The 17,298-nt window shown below is 55.1% G+C and overlaps 1 protein-coding gene across 3 annotated transcripts in view; it reads right to left on the bottom strand.

Annotated features, from left to right (window-relative positions):
• Positions 1 to 17,298, bottom strand: part of CHD5 (chromodomain helicase DNA binding protein 5) — a 32,174-nt gene that overhangs the window by 14,241 nt on the left and 635 nt on the right. The window contains exons 2-14 of one of the 3 annotated variants that reach the window (XM_063353536.1): positions 16,321 to 16,451; positions 12,052 to 12,231; positions 11,128 to 11,246; positions 10,309 to 10,547; positions 8,898 to 9,022; positions 6,509 to 6,632; positions 4,429 to 4,595; positions 4,130 to 4,348; positions 3,091 to 3,300; positions 2,795 to 3,006; positions 1,167 to 1,298; positions 522 to 630; positions 46 to 237 (exon numbers count right to left, since the gene is read on the bottom strand). In XM_063353536.1, coding sequence (XP_063209606.1) covers positions 46 to 237; positions 522 to 630; positions 1,167 to 1,298; positions 2,795 to 3,006; positions 3,091 to 3,300; positions 4,130 to 4,348; positions 4,429 to 4,595; positions 6,509 to 6,632; positions 8,898 to 9,022; positions 10,309 to 10,547; positions 11,128 to 11,246; positions 12,052 to 12,231; positions 16,321 to 16,451 — 2,159 coding nt within the window. Of the gene's footprint in view, positions 1 to 45; positions 238 to 521; positions 631 to 1,166; positions 1,299 to 2,794; positions 3,007 to 3,090; positions 3,301 to 4,129; positions 4,349 to 4,428; positions 4,596 to 4,793; positions 4,868 to 6,508; positions 6,633 to 8,897; positions 9,023 to 10,308; positions 10,548 to 11,127; positions 11,247 to 12,051; positions 12,232 to 16,320; positions 16,452 to 17,298 lie in introns of those variants that run through there. The other 2 variants (XM_063353537.1, XM_063353538.1) reach the window with 2 other exon arrangements.

The following is a 17,298-nucleotide window of genomic DNA, read 5'->3' as shown; positions in this document are numbered from 1 at the left end:
GAGCAGCTCTCGGCCACCTCGGGGACTGCTGGATGCTCCACTCACCTCCTTGTACAGGGAATACAAGAACACAATAGTCTGCACAGTCTTCCCCAGCCCCATCTCGTCGGCCAGGATTGTATCTGTCCCTTGGGCCCAGGAAAATCTCAGCCAGTTCAGCCCTTCCAGCTGGTAAGGATGGAGCGTGCCTCCCGTGGCATCGATGTACCACGGCTGCTTGTCAAACTTCACTGTAGGCTGAAAAGAGAGACACACGATGTAAGAACCAACTCTCCCTCCTTTCTCTGTGCCCAAGCACATCCCTCTTTAGCCTTGTGACACAGAACAGCCCCAAAGGAGACACAGACACGGTCCCCAGCCCAGCACAGCCCCCAGGCTCCTCACAGCGAAGCCACCCAGAGCCTTAATAAAAAAAACAGGAAAGAAGTAGAGGAGAAAAACGTAACAGGATGGTGAGCCAGACAGACCTCCCTCTCTCTGGGCTCACACACCGTTTCACTGGCCCCACCATTCCTACTCACATCCACAAGAGGCGTTTCTGGAGGCTTTTCCAGCTTCTCCTCTTTCAGCTTTTTCCCCTTTTTGTTCAGCTTCTTCAGAGGGCGCGTGTCCTCCCCCAGCATCAGCTCCCTGCAACAGCCAGCGCACGTCAGGAGAAGGCGGGCAGGCATCCCTCTCCCAGTCCTCGAGCCGAGGGACAGAAACGCCTCTCAAACTCCGCTGCCTTTTCCCCACAGGAGCTTTTCCGTCCCAGTCAGCACGGACACTCGTGGAGCGTTAATTTTTCCCACCCACCAGTCCACGCAACACCATCCAAAATGAAGAATAGCAATCTCATCAGAGTACTGTGGTACTGCGGCCATGGAGCTGCCCTGAAGCACAGTGAGACCATGAATATTACGGCAGAATAAACATAGAGGGCAGGGAGCACAGGCCAGAAAACAGCAGCATTTCCCAGCAGTCCGGAATGGCATTTCAGCAGGACCCGCTCTCCGAAAGCGCTCGGCCACTGCTCTCTGAAGGGAGATGCCTGCCAGCGGTGCCAGTATGTTCAGAAGCGGACAACAACTACGAGTCCCCAGTGGTCCCAAATGCCTGCAGAGGCTGCCCCGGCTCTCCCAGGCTCAGCAGCCCGGCTGCGGTCCCACCGCCCGGCGGGCTCGTACCTGTGGTTCCAGTAGAGGTGTTTGAGGTTTTCGTAGTACGGGATGTCTATCTCATCGATCTCCCAGGTGCACTGGTCGTACGGCAGGTCTTTCCACTTGATCAGGTAATGGATGTCTCCCTTTTTATCAAAGCTGTAACGCAGGGCACGAAAAGCCTGTCAGTGAAATGCCACTCAGCCCCTGGGAAGCAGCCAGCCATAACCCGCTTCCACGAATCTGGATGCTTCACCCTCTGCCTTTTACCTTTTCTGCATCCAAGCAGAGGTAGAAAAACACAGAGAAACTATTGAAACTTTCCGGCAGAAATGCCTCTTAATTTGCTGCGTGCGTGAGATTATTAAGCTTTAAAGGCTGCTCTTCCATTCCACTGAAAAATCTCATTTTCCTGTTTTACCAGGACTGGATGAATACCAGTGCTCACCCTCTGTCTCCTCCAGCTTTCACTGCTCTACAAAGTTTTGCTTACACTGAAAAATGAATAAACACACTACCAAGTCTGATTATATGCCTACAGGGAAAAAAGCCTTGCCTTATTAGTAGACAATGTAAAGGTCGCATGAAAATTAGCCAGGCAGCTTTACTTATTTTCTGCGAAGCACCCTTCAAGCAGAGTTGCCACTTAAAACTTCAAGTTGCCACGTGAAACGTAGAAATTCAACAAAAAGGTGTCTCTAGCTGCAAACGCAAAAAAACCCATCTGCACGCATATTTCATATGTAGGAAATTTCTTCCACAGAGAAGAAAAACAAAAGTCAAGGCTTCGTAACGGAGTCAAACACCTGCTCAAACTCCTCTCCTCGGGCACCATCCCTATCCGCATCAGGAGGGGTAAGAGGGAGTAACGTACCCCTCGGGTACTCGTAACACACAACCCCCTGCCGCTGCCTCACCTTGGACGTGAGAGCAGAGGGGCCGCGTGGTTTCTGAGAGGATCAAATGACCTACACGGAAACAGGCTGCTGTTCCAAAGCAGTTTAGGTGAGCGGCCGCAGCCGCGGGACACGGTCAATAGAAGCGAGACCCATCACCATGTTGCAGCAGAAATTCACGGAATGATTAGGCTGTAACAGGGACCCAAACAATACATCGGGGAAGAGTGGAACAAGCTCTGTGCATCCACCTTTGGGAAAAATTGCCATCTCTATTTTTAAACATGCAACGTAGCAGAAATTAAAATACGGCATTGATTCACCCCTGGCCTTGCCTTCACCTCAGAAGCAAACCTCCAAGGCAACAGAGACTTCGAAACAAGCCAGCAGCTGAAATTCCAGCAGCCCGAAATTTTAGCTTTGCAGAAGAACGGCAAGAACTTCCTGGCCCTGGAGGGGAGAACTCAGCCAAGCACAGAAATCCTGCAGCAGGCAGTCCCAGAGGCTCAGCTAATGCGTAAACCGTCAGTGTGAGCGCTGCGCATGAAGGGAAAACCCACGGAGAGCATCGACCCGCCGCTCAAAGCTTCACCCGCAGGACTCGCAGGGGTCCGGGGGAGCACAGCAGGGCTCACCTTTGCAATTTCCCTCCCTGGCTTGCAACGGCATCGCTCACTGCCGGCACTAACAGGGGCTCAGGCACCCTGGCACGCGCCTTTCCGTAGCCCGTTCATGAGACCCCCGCACGCAGCTCCTCACCTGTGGTTCAGGATGCGGTGGATCATCATCCACTCGGGCTTGATGCCGTAGCGGTAGAACCTCTCCTCCATCTTGGCGTACTGCGGGTCTTTGTTCTTCCGCTTCTCCCTCTGGCTGTCCTCGTCCCCAGAGCCGTAGTCAAAGGCTGGCGGCTCGTCCATGTCGTTCTTCCGTTGGTAGTTGCGGTACATGACGGTGTGGTAGAGCTCCAGCTGCGGCAGGAAGGAGCCGCGGTCAGCCCACGGGCGGCGGGGCAGGGGGCTGGGCAGGGGCACACCGGCACTGCGCTGGCTCACCTGCAGCTCCTTGACCCAGGAGCAGTGCCAGTAGGACAGGCCTGCCCACTTCACGAAGAACTCGCGCTCCGGGATCCCCTCCAGCACCTTTGGCGGGGGCAGAGCCAGCTCCGCATCCGGGGCAGGCAGTGCAGGCGGGAGCGGGGCGGCCGGCGGCTCCTTCCAGGCCCAGTGCAGGATGCGCTGGACTTTGCCCTTCAAGGGAGGGCACTGGGGATAAAAAAGCAAACAGGCAAGAGCACAGAGTTTAAGGTGAGCCCCTCTCAGGGGCCGCAAGGAGGAGGGCAGACCTGGAGGGCAGAAGGGGTCTCGCAATGCCAAGCGGACGGCAGCCGTCCAGATGCAGCAGGGAGAGCGCGGCCAGGGCTGCAGGGAATGTACTGGCACAGCTTGTGCCGAAAGCTGCTGCCAGAGGGAAAGCCCAGGGCAGTGAGCGACCGTGGATTCGCCCCTGGCCGCAGGGAGCCAAGCATGGCAAACCAGGTGACCTGAACGGTCCCAGACCCTGCCTGTATCTTCCTCACCCTGCACACACCACCACCGCCTCTAGGCACACGCAAAGCGCTGCCCAGGTCCTGGGCAGAGTTACTACTTCGCCGTTTCTAAGGGGGCAGACAGAAAGGAGGCGGTGAGGGTGTGTGGGGCAGGGAGAGGCTGGCCGGGGCAGACGCGCCCAAGAAGTGTCCGTGACACTGCTGCATCCCCTGTGGGGACCAGCCTTGCCGCCAGGCAAGAAAGGTCCCTCCGCACAGGCAATGCATCAAATGGGGCTCGGCATCCCATCTACAAACCAGCAGAGAAGCCGCCAGCCTGCAATCCCCATGGGAAGACCGCGCAGGCGGCAGAGCCATCCAGGGCCCTCAGGTGCACGCGAGCAGCTGTGGAAGAAATTTCCTGCATGGCCCTCCAGGGAGGGCGTCTGTGGCAGAGGGCAGGGCACAGGGAGAGGGTGAGAGGGGCAGCGGTGTCCAGCAGACCCGCTCCAGGGCCGGGTGGGGGCGGGCGCAGGGACGGGGCGAGGAACGCTGGTAACACTCACTGTACAGCGAGGGCAGAGCCATTCACCGTTTGGTATTTCTGGCAGCGGCGGGTTCAGGCAGTGGAGGTGGTAGGAGGACGGGCAGGTGTCGCAGCACAGTAGCTCCCCTCCGTCCTTACAGACCCGGCAGAACTCCATGTGGTCATCCTCCTCCTCCTCGCCGCCTTCCTCTTCATCCTCCTCCTCCTCCTTCGGCTCCCACTGGATGCCCTCCTTCTCCTAGGGAAGCACAACCAGCGTAACGCTGAGGGTTTCCACCAGCCGCCTGCCCACACCCACCGGCCCCTGACCCCACTCACGCAGTGGGGGCAGCTCCACTTGCCCTCAGGGGCCTTCTCCAGCTCGGGGTCCAGGCAGACGAGGTGGTAGGCGCGAGGACAGGTGTCACACAGAATGATCTCCCCTCCCTGCTGGCACACCTCACAGTAGTCCTGGTGGTCCGTCTCATACCCGTCCCCTTCTTCGACTGCAAGCAAGGGACAGGCGTACAGTCAGAGGGACAGCAGAGCTGCCTGCTCTCCCGGGAGGGAACGGGACACTTGCTCCTCTATGATACAGTTAAGGAAATAAGGAAAGCGTTTCACCTCAGACCCCTCCTGTTACATCCCCCTACCTCTCTGTCCCTCAGCACCACAGTTCATCTTTGCACACAGCATCATCTCACCTCTGTCTCTCTTTCTCTCTCCACACTGTATCATCCTTTGGTTCCTTCAGGCTCTCAATGGAGAATGCCAGAACCTGGAGAGGTTGCAAGGGAGGCCAGTCAGAGAAACCTCCCCGGGTACCAGCGCCACCAACTGCAAACGCACCATGCAAGGGTGACACGGCCGAGGAGGAGGACTCCTCTCCTGGGACTACTCTGCTCTTCCTGGTGCTCACTGGCACAGAGGCAGGAGCTCCCTCAACTCAGCACGGATGGGAAGAAGAAGGAAGGGACACGGCTTTGTAAGCACCAAACGGCTCATCTCAATTCCCAGCTCCGCCACAAACTCCCAGCGCAGACCTCCGACCTTCCGCTCCTTCAGCACACAGCAGGAGCTGCCTGGCTCCAGCACGAGGGCCCTCGTACAGCAACAAGCCGGGAGGAGAAGCGATGCCCTCCACACGCGAGACGTGGAGCCAGCCGGCCAGCCCTGCCTCATCAACCGACGGGGAGGCTGGGCAGCATCACGCCCTAACCGTCCCCCAGCCCAGAAGCCACCATTCCATTTCTCAGAAGCAAAAACCCGTCGGCAAAGCTAAAAAGCCCAAGGACGCGCCTGGATCTGAAGCATCTCCTCCCGAACAAGGGCACAAGGTAGAAAGGCAGCGCGCATCCTGCAGCGGCACAGGAGGCAGAGATGGTGTGGGAAGGCAGGCAGGGCGGCACCGGGCCCCATCGGCACTCAGAGCCGGAGGAGGGCTTGGGGCAGCTCGGCACAGGGGGGCTGCTCTCAACGGCAGTGCGGGGACGGAGGTGCCATTGCACAGAATCGACCTACAGCCCTCCGCAAGGGAAGGGATGAAGGAATATGCACACAAATGTGGCCACAGAGCTGCTGGGAGACCCTGACAGATGCTTTCCACTGCTGTTCATGTGCCTCCCTCTTCCTGCATTGCCACCACAGACCCACCACAGATCTACCGCCTGCCCGCTGCCTGATTGCACATCTCACACAGACAAAAAGTCCCTTGTCTTAATGCTTTCTCACCCACAGCCTCCTCTGTCACTCCAGGGGAAGCTCCTCAGAAAATCACTTCCCTGGCAGCCCCACAAATTCTGGAACTTTGCTACTAGAGGACAAACCCTGGTGGGAACACACGCGCAGGCGGTGTGCCAGCTGCCCACGCTGCCCGTGACGCACTCCGGTGCCCAAAGCAGAGGCAGGATCCGGGGGCAGGCAGGGGGCTCAGCTGCCCGGGGTGGCCGAGGCTGGGAGCAGGCAGCGAGACGGGGCAGGCAGGCTTTGTGAGCCATGGCACCGCGGCAGGGCAGAGCACCGCAACCACGGCTCTCCTGAAGCAACTGCAAGTGGCGACACAGAGCTGGCTCAGGGGCAGATGAGCCCCAGGCGGTGGCTGATGGCTGGAGAGAAGGAAAGCTGACTGCAGATCGACAGAAAAGCCCTGCCACCGGGCTGCTCCGCTGCCACCGGCACTGTGGGCACGAGCCAGCGCCTCACAGCAGGATCCACTCACTGCCTTCTTGCAGGCACGAGCCCACCAGCAGCAGGGCTGGACACCAAGAAAGCACCTCGCACTCCACACACACAGACAAGCACAGCACATCCTCTCCCACCAAGCCAGCGCCAGACACAGCCTGGAGCTGCCAGGGCCGGGAAAGCACCATCTGAAGAGGGAAATCCAAACAGAACAGGAACAGTACAAAGGATGGCCTACTCCTCTTTTTCTTTCTCCTCCTCTTCCCTCTCTTCCCCAGGCCAGCCGAGCACTCGGAGCGCACTGAGGAGCTGTTGATGCTGGCGCTGTCAAAGTCAGATTCCTCCCGTTCCTCCTCTTCGCTCTGCAGAGGGGAAAACCAAAGCACACACAGTCCAAGCACTGGCATCCCAGCAGTCACTCCCAGAGAACACTGCTCTGCAGCGGAACAAACCCCCAAAGACCCACATAAACCCATGTGAGATCACGGACCAGCAGCTGAGCTCCTTGGGGCACCCTCCTTTCCACACAAACAGACTACCCAGAGCAGCAGGGACGGTGGCAGGGCAAGTGCGCTCCTGGCACGGACAGACGGTTCACAGGAGTGTGTCACAAGGCGTTAGGAAGCAGGGAAATCTCCTCTATCCGATCGATGCCCCAGCCAGGCCATCAATCAGCGCAGATCTGGACTATCACTAGAGCCTCAGGCACTTACCGTGCACTGCTCAGCACAGCGCAGGGACTGCCCGTCCAGTTCACAGCACCCAGCAAATCTCAGAGCACATTGAAAATACGTAAATCAACGTGTCAAGTCCCTGCCTGGCCTCCCTGACAAGAGGTGGGCTCTGGGTTTCCCCTGCAGCCTGCCGTCCCCGCTAGCACAGAGTGCAGATATCGCATGGTGCGGCTGGCCAGGCACACTGGGAACGGCTCAGCATCTCGCAGGCATCGGCCAGCTGCAAGAGCCGCTGCTGTGACAACGTCATCCTGGGTGCAGACACCCAAAACACAGACGCTGCGGGGGGACAGCCCCTACTCCCACTCCGGTGCAGTCAGGGGCCCCCTTCTCCACTGCTTGGCAGAACTTTGCTCCCTCTCTCTCTCTCGACACCTGTTTCAGCTTGTGTCAGCCCGTTTGTGTGCGTGCACGTAGGCATTCACGCTTGACCTTCCTTATAACATGAAAGGAGCTAAACAGGCCTGGCATTCAACAGCGTCAAAACATAACAACACATCTGAATTTTTATTCTGGAGATTTATGCCTGTAAATCCCCGATTTGCACACTATTAATCGGGTGCTTAGCACTCCGGCTGCAGGAGCCAGCCCACGCTCTTTCTAACCTTCGGAAACACAAGTGAGCAGACACAGAGTGCACCCAGAGACAGGGTGAATTTTCCGTGATGTGTGACTGAAAAAATGCAGCAGCGAGTGTGTCCTGGTTTCAGCTGGGATAGAGTTAATTTTCTTCCTAGTGGCTGCTGTGTTTTGGATTTAGTAAGAGAACAATGTTGATAATGCAAATTGTCTTAGTTGTTGCTAAATAATGCTTCTATTAAGTCCAGAACTTTTTCAGCTCCCCACAGGAGCTGAGAGGGAACACCGACAGGACAAGCTGCCAACGGGACATTCCACACCACAGACAACGGGGGTTGGCCGGGAGACGGGATCCACCATCACTGCTCGGGACAGGCTGGGCAACCCACCACTGGGTTGCAAGAAATTGTATTGCATCACTTTTTTTTCATTTATTCTTGTACCATTATTATTCTTTTCTCTTCCATTACCGTTCCATTAAATTGTCTTTATCTCAACCCGCAAGGGGCTTTTTTCCCTTTTTCTCCCCATCCTGCTGGGGGAAGGAGCAGAGTGAGTGAACAGCTGCGTGCTCCTAGTTGCTGGCTGGGGTTAAACCACGACAGAGTGGCTGCCTCGGATTGCTCCTTTCGCTTCAACCTCTGACGCACAAAGGTATTTATAACCTGTTATGCGAACTAAAGCTAGAGAGTCCAATAAGGGTGACCTAATGGGATTTTGATCAATGGGATTTTATCAAGACCTACAAGAGTTCCACCCCTATTCAATAGCTATTTAAGAGATTCATTCTTTAAAATGCTCTGCTATTCTTTAAAACGCACCTGATATTTGCGTGCTGACAAGAGCACAGCACACAAACTGCGGTAGAGCCCTGTTGCCGTGTTCTTACTGGGAAGCTCTGGTACCCCTGGGCTATGCTGCAGGATCACAGATGCCTGGAGGCAGGCTATGCTAACATAATTAAAGCATTCGATAATTCTCTTTGACGTACGGTTCAGCTGGAGCGCGAGCCCTGAAGAATTCCTTTGCAAATGAAATCTGAAATGATGGCATTACCAACCTAATCACTGAAAGTAAATGTGGTTACACAATTTTATCAGAAATCATGCTCAGACATTACGTCTTTACAAATCCGAGCCTGGACACAGCTCTCTCTCAAAACGATGAACGCGCTGATCGGAGACTGGCACCTCACAGAGGGGCATGAACCAGGCTGTGACACCCCTACATGAGGGGGATTCTAGGGAAGAGCTTGTCCCGGCATTTCCCTTCTGCACCCAAGGCCCCGTGCAGAAAAAGGCGGCGTACACTTACAGAGGAGCCCTTTTTCCTTTTGCTGGGGATTCCTCCAAACCGGAATTTCAAGCCTCCCATCTTTTTTCCCTTCCCCTTTTTCTTGCCATCTTTGGAGCCCTTGATTTTCTTCCTGACGCCTGGACCTGGAGAAACAGAAGACTTGTTTGGTACTCTGCAAACAGCTGTCCCCCAGATCACGCCCCACCCCAACCCCGGGATTTACAGGCAAGACGAGAGCGCACTGGGTACCGTGGGGAGCAGGGCAGCAGCCAGCACCGTGCACAGAGCACGTCCTCTGGGGCAAAAGGCTGCAAGCGCTGACCCAGCACTTTCAAAGAAATCAGGGAAGGAAAGCATCTGCCCTTGGATTCAGGAGAGGGACCGCACCTCACGGACCACAGGGCAGCAAATACCAAACAGGGACTCGGGGCTCTGCAACATGGGGAGAAAAGAGGCAGCCATGGAGAGGCAGGAATGCTGCGCGGAGCCCACTGCGCAAGAAGGCTGCGCTCCTGCCCAGCTGCCAGCTCTGAGCCGCTTGTTCAAAACCTCTCGAGGCACCAGGAATTGACAACTGCACAAGTGGAACAGCAACCTCCCCGAGGAGGAACACGGCGCAAACAAAGGGAGATCCCTCCTTTTCTCACTATTGTCCAGTTTTTACAGCATTTCCCACAGCCCCTTCCAAGCGTGGGCAAAGCAGCACCTATCTGCCACCAGAAACAGGAAAACATTGACAGCAAGAGACCCCTTTCAATACAAATCAGACTATTTCCAGAGGAGCTACTGCAGATTTACATGTTTGGCTCACTCCTTACAAGTGGGCTTTGAAAACAGTCACCTTTCACCCAGCTGCCAGGAGAACAAATCCTTTCTTCTGAGAAAGACCTTCAGCCTTACTGCCAGTGCCTTTCCATCATTGAATTCCTTGCCACCTCAGACACAAAGCAACAGGCTCAACTGCCAAATGGTGCACATTCACCTGGCCACACCGCCCCTGCTTTGCCAACACACCTCTGCCCTAGCCTTGCTAACCTACAAATCCTCTTCAGCTTGGACCCTGAGGATACTGCTAGTTTCTGGAGGGCTTTACGACCCTGCAGAATCCCCCAGGAGAGAAGACAACACAGAAATATGTGGCACAATCACTTATTTAAGCCAAAAGTCCAGAAAGTCCAGAGGCGGCCAGGGTGATCTGCCATGGTACACAAAACACAGGCCCCTCTAGGACTTCTGCAAGGGAAACCGGAGCTGCAGACACATCTCTGGCACTACCTCCGCCTCCCCGTTTTGATGAAGCATGTCTCCTGCCTGGAGATGTTTTGCCACCTTTACCAGCCTGAAGATGTGGCTGGCTAGCTCTGAAGGCGGGCCGTATGCCGCCGATGAGAGCAGCCCCTCTGCTCAGCCCACCGCGGTCGGCACCTACCCTTGCCCTCCTTGGTCTTAGCCTTCCTGATGACGGTGGGCACAGCAGACTGCTGGGGGCTGGCAGCGAGCGGCGGGGCAACGGCGACGGTCTCTACAGCTGCAGCAACAGCCGCTGCTGCCGCTGCTGCCGAACTGCCCTTGAACGGGTTGTTGGCACTGAACTCTCGCCATTTAGCACCAAGCACGGTCATCATCTTGGACATGGGGATCTTGGGGTTCTTCTTGGCAATCAGAGGCCTGCAGGGCAGGAGAGAGGGAAAACCACGCATTAACAGGAACGCTTCGCTGAGCGTCTGCTCCTGCTCACCATGTGCTGGTACTTTAGCCCCAGAAAGACACCAGCGGTGCATGCCTCACAGTGGCAGGCTGCTGCGGCCCACTGGGAGCAGCTCCACTGGAAAGGCAGCAGAAACCAGAGCTTTCTTAAACAAGTAAACATACTTAAAGGAGCACACTTAAGCTTCCTCAGGGACTGCCTTTCCCTGAAATACCTGTTGTGTTTTGAATGGCTCACAGTACAAGTAAAAAATTGTTATTGTTACTCAAATGCTTCTCAGGAAACTTTTCAAATAAACACACACAAAAAATGGGGTTTTGGAGAGAGGGAGAGGAGGAGAGGGAGAGGAGGAGAGGGGAGAGAGATGCTTCTGCTCTTTTCCAGTCAATCCTGCAATTAAAATGAAGACCTGAGGACCATTCCTAGAAGGGACAAGGAGGTCACGATGCAGAATTTACTTCACAACTTCGTCCACTTGACTGAGCGATGCACAAACCTCAACCACCACACAAGGCCCCATCCAGACCTATAGCTTCCTACCTGAGGAACTGGCTGAAAGCCTTGTAATTAGTCAGAGTATGATAATCTTCTTCTGAGAAAACATAATCAACATCATCAAGGCCCCACTCCTCCATCAGCTGGGCTGAGCTCTTGGGCTCCTGTACATTTACAGAGAGACATCATTAACGTAAACGACCGCGGCTCTGCAGACGAGCAGTGCAAGGCTGGCTCTGTCATTTGCTCCGTATCAAACGCTCTCCCAAGTCAGCAACACACAGGCATTTGTTTCTGTGATTTACAAAACAGAGCATGCACAAGTGCTTAATAAATTAATGTTTCACATGCTTCCAAGAAGCAAATTAACGCGACACCATCCAAATGCTCCCTATACCACGTAATACAACGCAAACCCTTGGCAGGTTTCACATCTCCAGGAAACTCAATTTCCCTCTGCATGTAAGATAAACAACAGGGAAATACAACCTTTTCCCTCCCAGTCATTCACCTCCAATGCCTTCCTCACCAAACCCAGGGCAAGTGTCTCACGAAACCCCCCAGGCCATCTCCTCTAAGCACAAGCTGTTGATGAATCTGTTACTGGTGGGATGCAGGCAGACAAGTCAAGAAGGCAAGCTGCCTCAGACTGAGAAGCTGCCATTTGTCAGAAGATCCACACTATCTGACTAGGCCTCTAACCTCAGAGTAAAACACACCGTCTTCATCCCCACAAAAGGTACTATGAGGACTTGTGAGCGCACATCGCCATGGGGCTAAATCGGTCAGCCCGACGGAGAGCGCTTTGCTTATGCTGCTGTGCTTTACACAAAGGGAATCTATCCACCAGCTCAAGGTGGCTGGCCAGAAAATACGGCCCAGCTCTGAATGAGGTAACTCGCAGGGATCTGACCACACCCTGAGGTCTCATGCTCTAGCACCAGCTCAAGGTAAAGGAATCTTTGGTACCTTTAGACCTCCATCGTCATTGTCATCCTCCTCTTCATCTTTCTTCTTCCGTTTCGGCTTTTTCTCCTTCTTGTCCTTCAGTTTTTTCTTTTTCTTTTTGTTAGGGGAATAGTCACTCCCTTCACTCTCAGATTTCTCCTCAATCTCCTCTTCATTGTCTGTCATTTCATCATTACTCCCCTAAAATGGAAAGTGACAGTGGAGAAAGAGCAGTTGCTCTGCCCCAACAAACCCTCCCAGCCAGCACAAAGCAACTGCTCTCACCAGACAAAGTCAGCCCCCCCCTCGCATAACTCTGCTGTTACCCTGGGGGAATTTTTTAGGATCAGCAAGATCCTAAAAGGATCAGCAAGGGAATTAGATTTAGGATCAGCAAGAAGCACCTGACCACAGGAGACACAGACAGAAAGAAACCCTTGGTTTACCTGGAAGTGTTTCTCCAGGGCAGCTCTGTGATCCCTAGTCAACTTTCTGCCCCAAAGCCCCACCTGTAAATGGAGTCATTCACCCCCTCCCTTCCAGGAGTGCTATAAACACATCTGTTCACACAAGGCAACCCACACCCTGTGGAAGCTCTGGAAAAAAGAGAAGAGGGTCATGCAGTATAGATATAACTGCATTTTGGGAAAGCTTGTCTAGGCCATGGTATGCAGAATAGAACCTTCATGGTTCTGAAGACTTTTCACCAAGGTGGCCAAGAGCAGCAATGCTGAGGCACAGCCATGCAGAGGGATGCTTGTTCTGCCTCCACGTTGTAATGTGCTCCTCTAGAAGTGCCCAGACGCTGCAATATCACAGCGTTCAGGTACTGTTCCCGTGAGCAGCAGCATAAACAGGAAAGCTGAAAACAGCAAGCCAAGTAAGTGAAGGTGCGCATTAAAAATAGCTGCATAGTAAACCAAAGAACAATGCCTCTGAGAAGCAGCTAACTGCTTTGCTAAAAGATCGTAAATTTTCAGACAGGCAACTTTTAGGCAATGTTTTTAATTGCTATAACACAGGTAACATATGATTTTCTGTCTTATGTTTGCTTATGGTTTTACACAAATGAAGTAATGTTCTTCTGCCACAGTATGAACAGCTAAGATACTGAAGGAAAGGAAGAGATCTATTTAGTCATGTGCAACCTCTGAGCTCATCAGAATCAAACATGCTAGACTTTTGTTTTGTTTCTGTTTTCTTTTTCTGCTCAGCTGGGCACCATGTGCTGCAGTAGAACTCTCTGACTACAGGAGGATTTCAGCTGTCACAGGAACAAAACAGCCCTGGTGGATGCACAGAGAGTCTTGAAAGGGTTAGGAGAGCAGAGTAAGTCAGGTAAGCCTCGTTGAATCCCCTCACTTTCAGAGCCAGGCAGCCACATGAAACCTCCTATCTCCAGTGGAGACTTGCTCACACACAGCTTCAGCAGCAAGGTAAGACCACTGCTTCAGAAAGGCCTGGGCCTGCTGGATGGCTGGCGGATGCATTCTGCTTCCCCGCAGTCAGAAGAGACCAGGCTCAGATGGCTACACCACGCTGGGGAGAGCCAGAGTGGAGACTGGTACAGTGGAATTTAGGATTTTTTCTGGGAGAGAGACCGTGACCCACTGCACAACTCTGACAGCAGCCACATTACCACCCTAAAGAGTGCCGGGTAGAGCACTCGGGTCCCAGGCGAGCCTGTGAGAGGCTGGGTGTGTCAGAGCCGCCCAAGAGCTGAGCAGGAGGCGGCCCCGCAGGGAGGGCCCGGACCAGCACCGTGGTCAGCGCCCGGCCGCGGGTCAGCACCGCGGACAGCGATCGCTTCAGCACGGCGGACAGCGCCCGGCCCCGCCGCCCCGAGCCCGGCCCCGCCGCCCCGGGCCCCCCGCCGCCCCGGGCCCCCCGCCGCCCCGGGCCCCCCGCCGCCCCGGGCCCCCCGCCGCCCCGGGCCCCCCGCCGCCCCGGGCCCCCCCCAGCCCCGGGCCCCCCTGCCCGGAGCCACCGCCCCGGTAACGGGCGTTCATCGGCACGCCCCGAACCAACGGTGCGCTTCGCTCGGCGGCCATCACAGAGTTCTGGTCCCTCGCAGTTCACAGCAAACCCAGCCGCTCCTTCAGCCGGGTTATAAACAGTTGTAATTTGGCATGGAATAATTGGTTGCCATGGTAACTGCTGCAGTACAGGTTGAAATTCCCCCTCTCCGCTCCCTTCTCTGACAAGGACCTTCATCTCCATGTGCTGAGGTTCAAACTGCAGCTTGGTTATTTTATGCAGATTCTTCTGGGGGTTTGCATCACCAATTCCTGCACCAGGGCTTTTACATTGGCATCGACGCAAACTGAACGAGTTCCACTGCGGCTGGTGCAGGCGAATTCCCCTGCAAGCGCAGCGTGGCAGCACTCCTGCCCCATGCCCCAGTGACAAAACAACGGGGGACTACAGGGTGTCAGTCAATCATGGTGCAGGCACTGGCCCCACATCATAGGCTTGCACCTCATTCCCACCTTCCTCTAGCAGGGGGAAAGTCCACTTACTCCACAAAACTCTAGAGAAGGAGTTTAGGAAAAGAAAGCCCCATTCAAGGGTCCCCCTATCTTTTATCTCCTCCCCTCAAAATGCAGCTTGGGTGCTGCTCAGTGCCTACTGAAAGCTACAGCACCAGCTTCTCACTGGCTTCACTGTACAAGGGAACAGCCTCCCACAGGCAGAACTGGGGTTGGATAACACTGCCCACAAGCATTAACACAAAGCATTAATTAAAAAAACAAGCACACTCAACGTTCAGCCTCTTATTTTCTCCTCACCCCCTGTAAGGCAGCAGTCAGACTGGGCACAAGCTGCACACGTTGCTGCTGGGCTCGGGCAGGCTGGCGTCGACAGAGAATGAACAGAGGTGAAAAGACCACAGGGGTTTTATTTTATTTTTCCCCCCACAGAAAAGCAGCATAGGAAAAAAACTTGTCCAACAATGGAAAAGGCACAGGGAGGCAGAGGGCCTGAGCCAGCTTTGTGTGGTATCTGCAGAATGAGAAGAGCATCACCATGGCCACGAAGGAGGGGGAAAAGCTTCCTCAGGGCCGTGACTTCTGCAAGAGGCTGGCAGGCAACACAGTGCAGGACAGAATCAGCCGCTTTTACATCAGCAGCTCATCACGCTCCCATCAGCAGCAAAAGCACTTTAATGCGCTACCTCATCAAGCCAATCTGTTTTCACAGATCCCACGGGGCGTGGCGGCGATGGCTGGCCGAGAGCAGCATCGCTCAGCCCCGGTTTGGCAAGGGAAGGGGTGGGGATGTGTCCAGCTGTGCCAGATGAGCGCACTTCTCCCCAGTCACAGCATCACTGGGGAAGGAAAGGGGCTGAAGAACCTCTGTTGTTCGCCCCTCCTTCCCAGCAACCTATTTGCATTTAGGCACTGAAAAGGCCACTACACAAGATGTCTGCTCCTGTCCTCACGTCTGGCACTGCCCTGGGACAGGAGAGCGAGAGGCAGAGCCTGCACGGCACAACGTGGTAGCAAGCCCTGCTCCGAGACCACGCTGTGTCCGAGCTGGGGGACCCGGCAGAGCACATGCAGCTCCGGTCAGCCTTCCCTACCAGACACAGCCTCAGGAAAGTCTGATCCTTGAGGATACAATGCCCTGTCTTTGTTTTCCTACTGAAGGCCCAACAGCCCTTCCACTTGCCAAATCCTAAAGCCCCTACACTGTCTCGCGTGCAAAACGCCCTGGGCAAGCACAGCCAACACCGACATCCACAGAAACCTCCAAGCCCTGCCCTGGTCGTGCCCCCAGTGTGGTGGTTTGCATCCCCCTCCTCAGAAACACGAGCCTCAGATGCTGCGTTGGCACAGGACATGCCAGAAAGATTTATTGTTGGCCCCCTGAGACAACAGCAAGGAGGTGCTGCACTGCAGCGCAGGCAGGAGGGCTTCAAACAGGGACAGACAGTACCATCGCAGGCACCACAGCCGAGCCCCTCTCAAGGGTGCGGGCAGCTGCATTGCTGCCAGAAGGCACAGTGGCCATTTCTCCCCCCAGCCACTCTCCAGAGACCACTCATAGGGCACATTTCCACCCCAGAGCACTCGAGCTGGACAAGAACTGCTCATGCCCTGGCTCTAGGTCACATCCCAGGGCCAGGAGAGCACCCGCTCAGCAAGGGAACACCCCGATGACACCCCCCTTTCCATCCACAGACACCCAAGAGGTGCTTCCTATTAGCCATCAGCGCCCTGAGCAGCCTGCCTCTGTGCCGCTACTGAGAGGAGCCCCCCAGCCCGGCATGAGAGCATGCAGCGTTACCTCCTTCTTCCTCCTCTTGATTTTGGCAGCCTTGCCATCTTTCAGCTTCTTGGATTTCTTCTTTTTCTGCACGACCACTTGCTCTTCTGCGAAAAACTCTTCCAGTCCTTCCAGCACCCCATCATCGTCTTCTGAGGACAAAATGGACAGCTCACATGGATGGATTGCACAAGCACACAGCGTTCACATTTATCCTCTCAGGGGAGCACACCTGAGCAGCAGCATCAAAGCAAGATCTGGCCTCTCCCGGAGGCCCTCGCACCTGCAGCTGATCCACAGCTGCCCCTCGTGGGAGCCCTCGCAGAGTCCAGCTGAGGAGCGCCTGCCCCAGCACTTCCCCTGCCCAGCTCCTTGCTGCCGCTCGCACACAACCACCTGAGGTTTTGGCAGTCTGCGTTTCATTCTCAGGAAACAGGGGCACAGGGAGGCCCCCGCACACTGCCTGCTCTTACTGATCTGGGTCCACAGGCAATTAGGGAGCATTAGGCTTTTACCTTTTCGATCTCCAAGCAGAGTCCATTAAATGGATTCAATGGAAGGCGAACGAGGAAGAGGAAGGCCTCGCATGAAAGACGTGCCACATCTCATGGGAGGCTGGTCTGTCGTGGCTCCATGCTCAGGGAGCACCATGGGCACCCGGCCAGGCTGCGTACGCCAGCTCAGGGACCAGGGCCCCAGGCAGAGACACCAATCCCAACACACACTCTTACCTTCCCGCCATCATTATCTCCCCAAACCCAGCACTCACCAGTGAGTCCCAGTACCCTCTCCAGGCTTTGCACTTCTTTAAAGACTATGTCAGTATTTTTATTTTAATTTCTGAGCTTATACAATAATAACACTCCGGAGTCGTTGGGACTTATCTCTTGTTTGACTTCAAGCCGGTTTAGGTTCCACCAAGGCAGGCGCCTGAGCTCCACCGAATCCACTGGGAAGTGCGGGAGCCAGGCAGTGCCGGGAGCCCGCCCCCGGCGGGAC

The sequence above is a fragment of the Chroicocephalus ridibundus genome, chromosome 16 (genome assembly GCF_963924245.1).
Source record: "Chroicocephalus ridibundus chromosome 16, bChrRid1.1, whole genome shotgun sequence".
In the NCBI taxonomy this organism is placed as follows: Eukaryota; Metazoa; Chordata; class Aves; order Charadriiformes; family Laridae; genus Chroicocephalus; species Chroicocephalus ridibundus.
The sequence above is the reverse complement of the archived record's forward strand: the minus strand, read 5'-3'. Positions and strand labels throughout refer to the sequence as shown.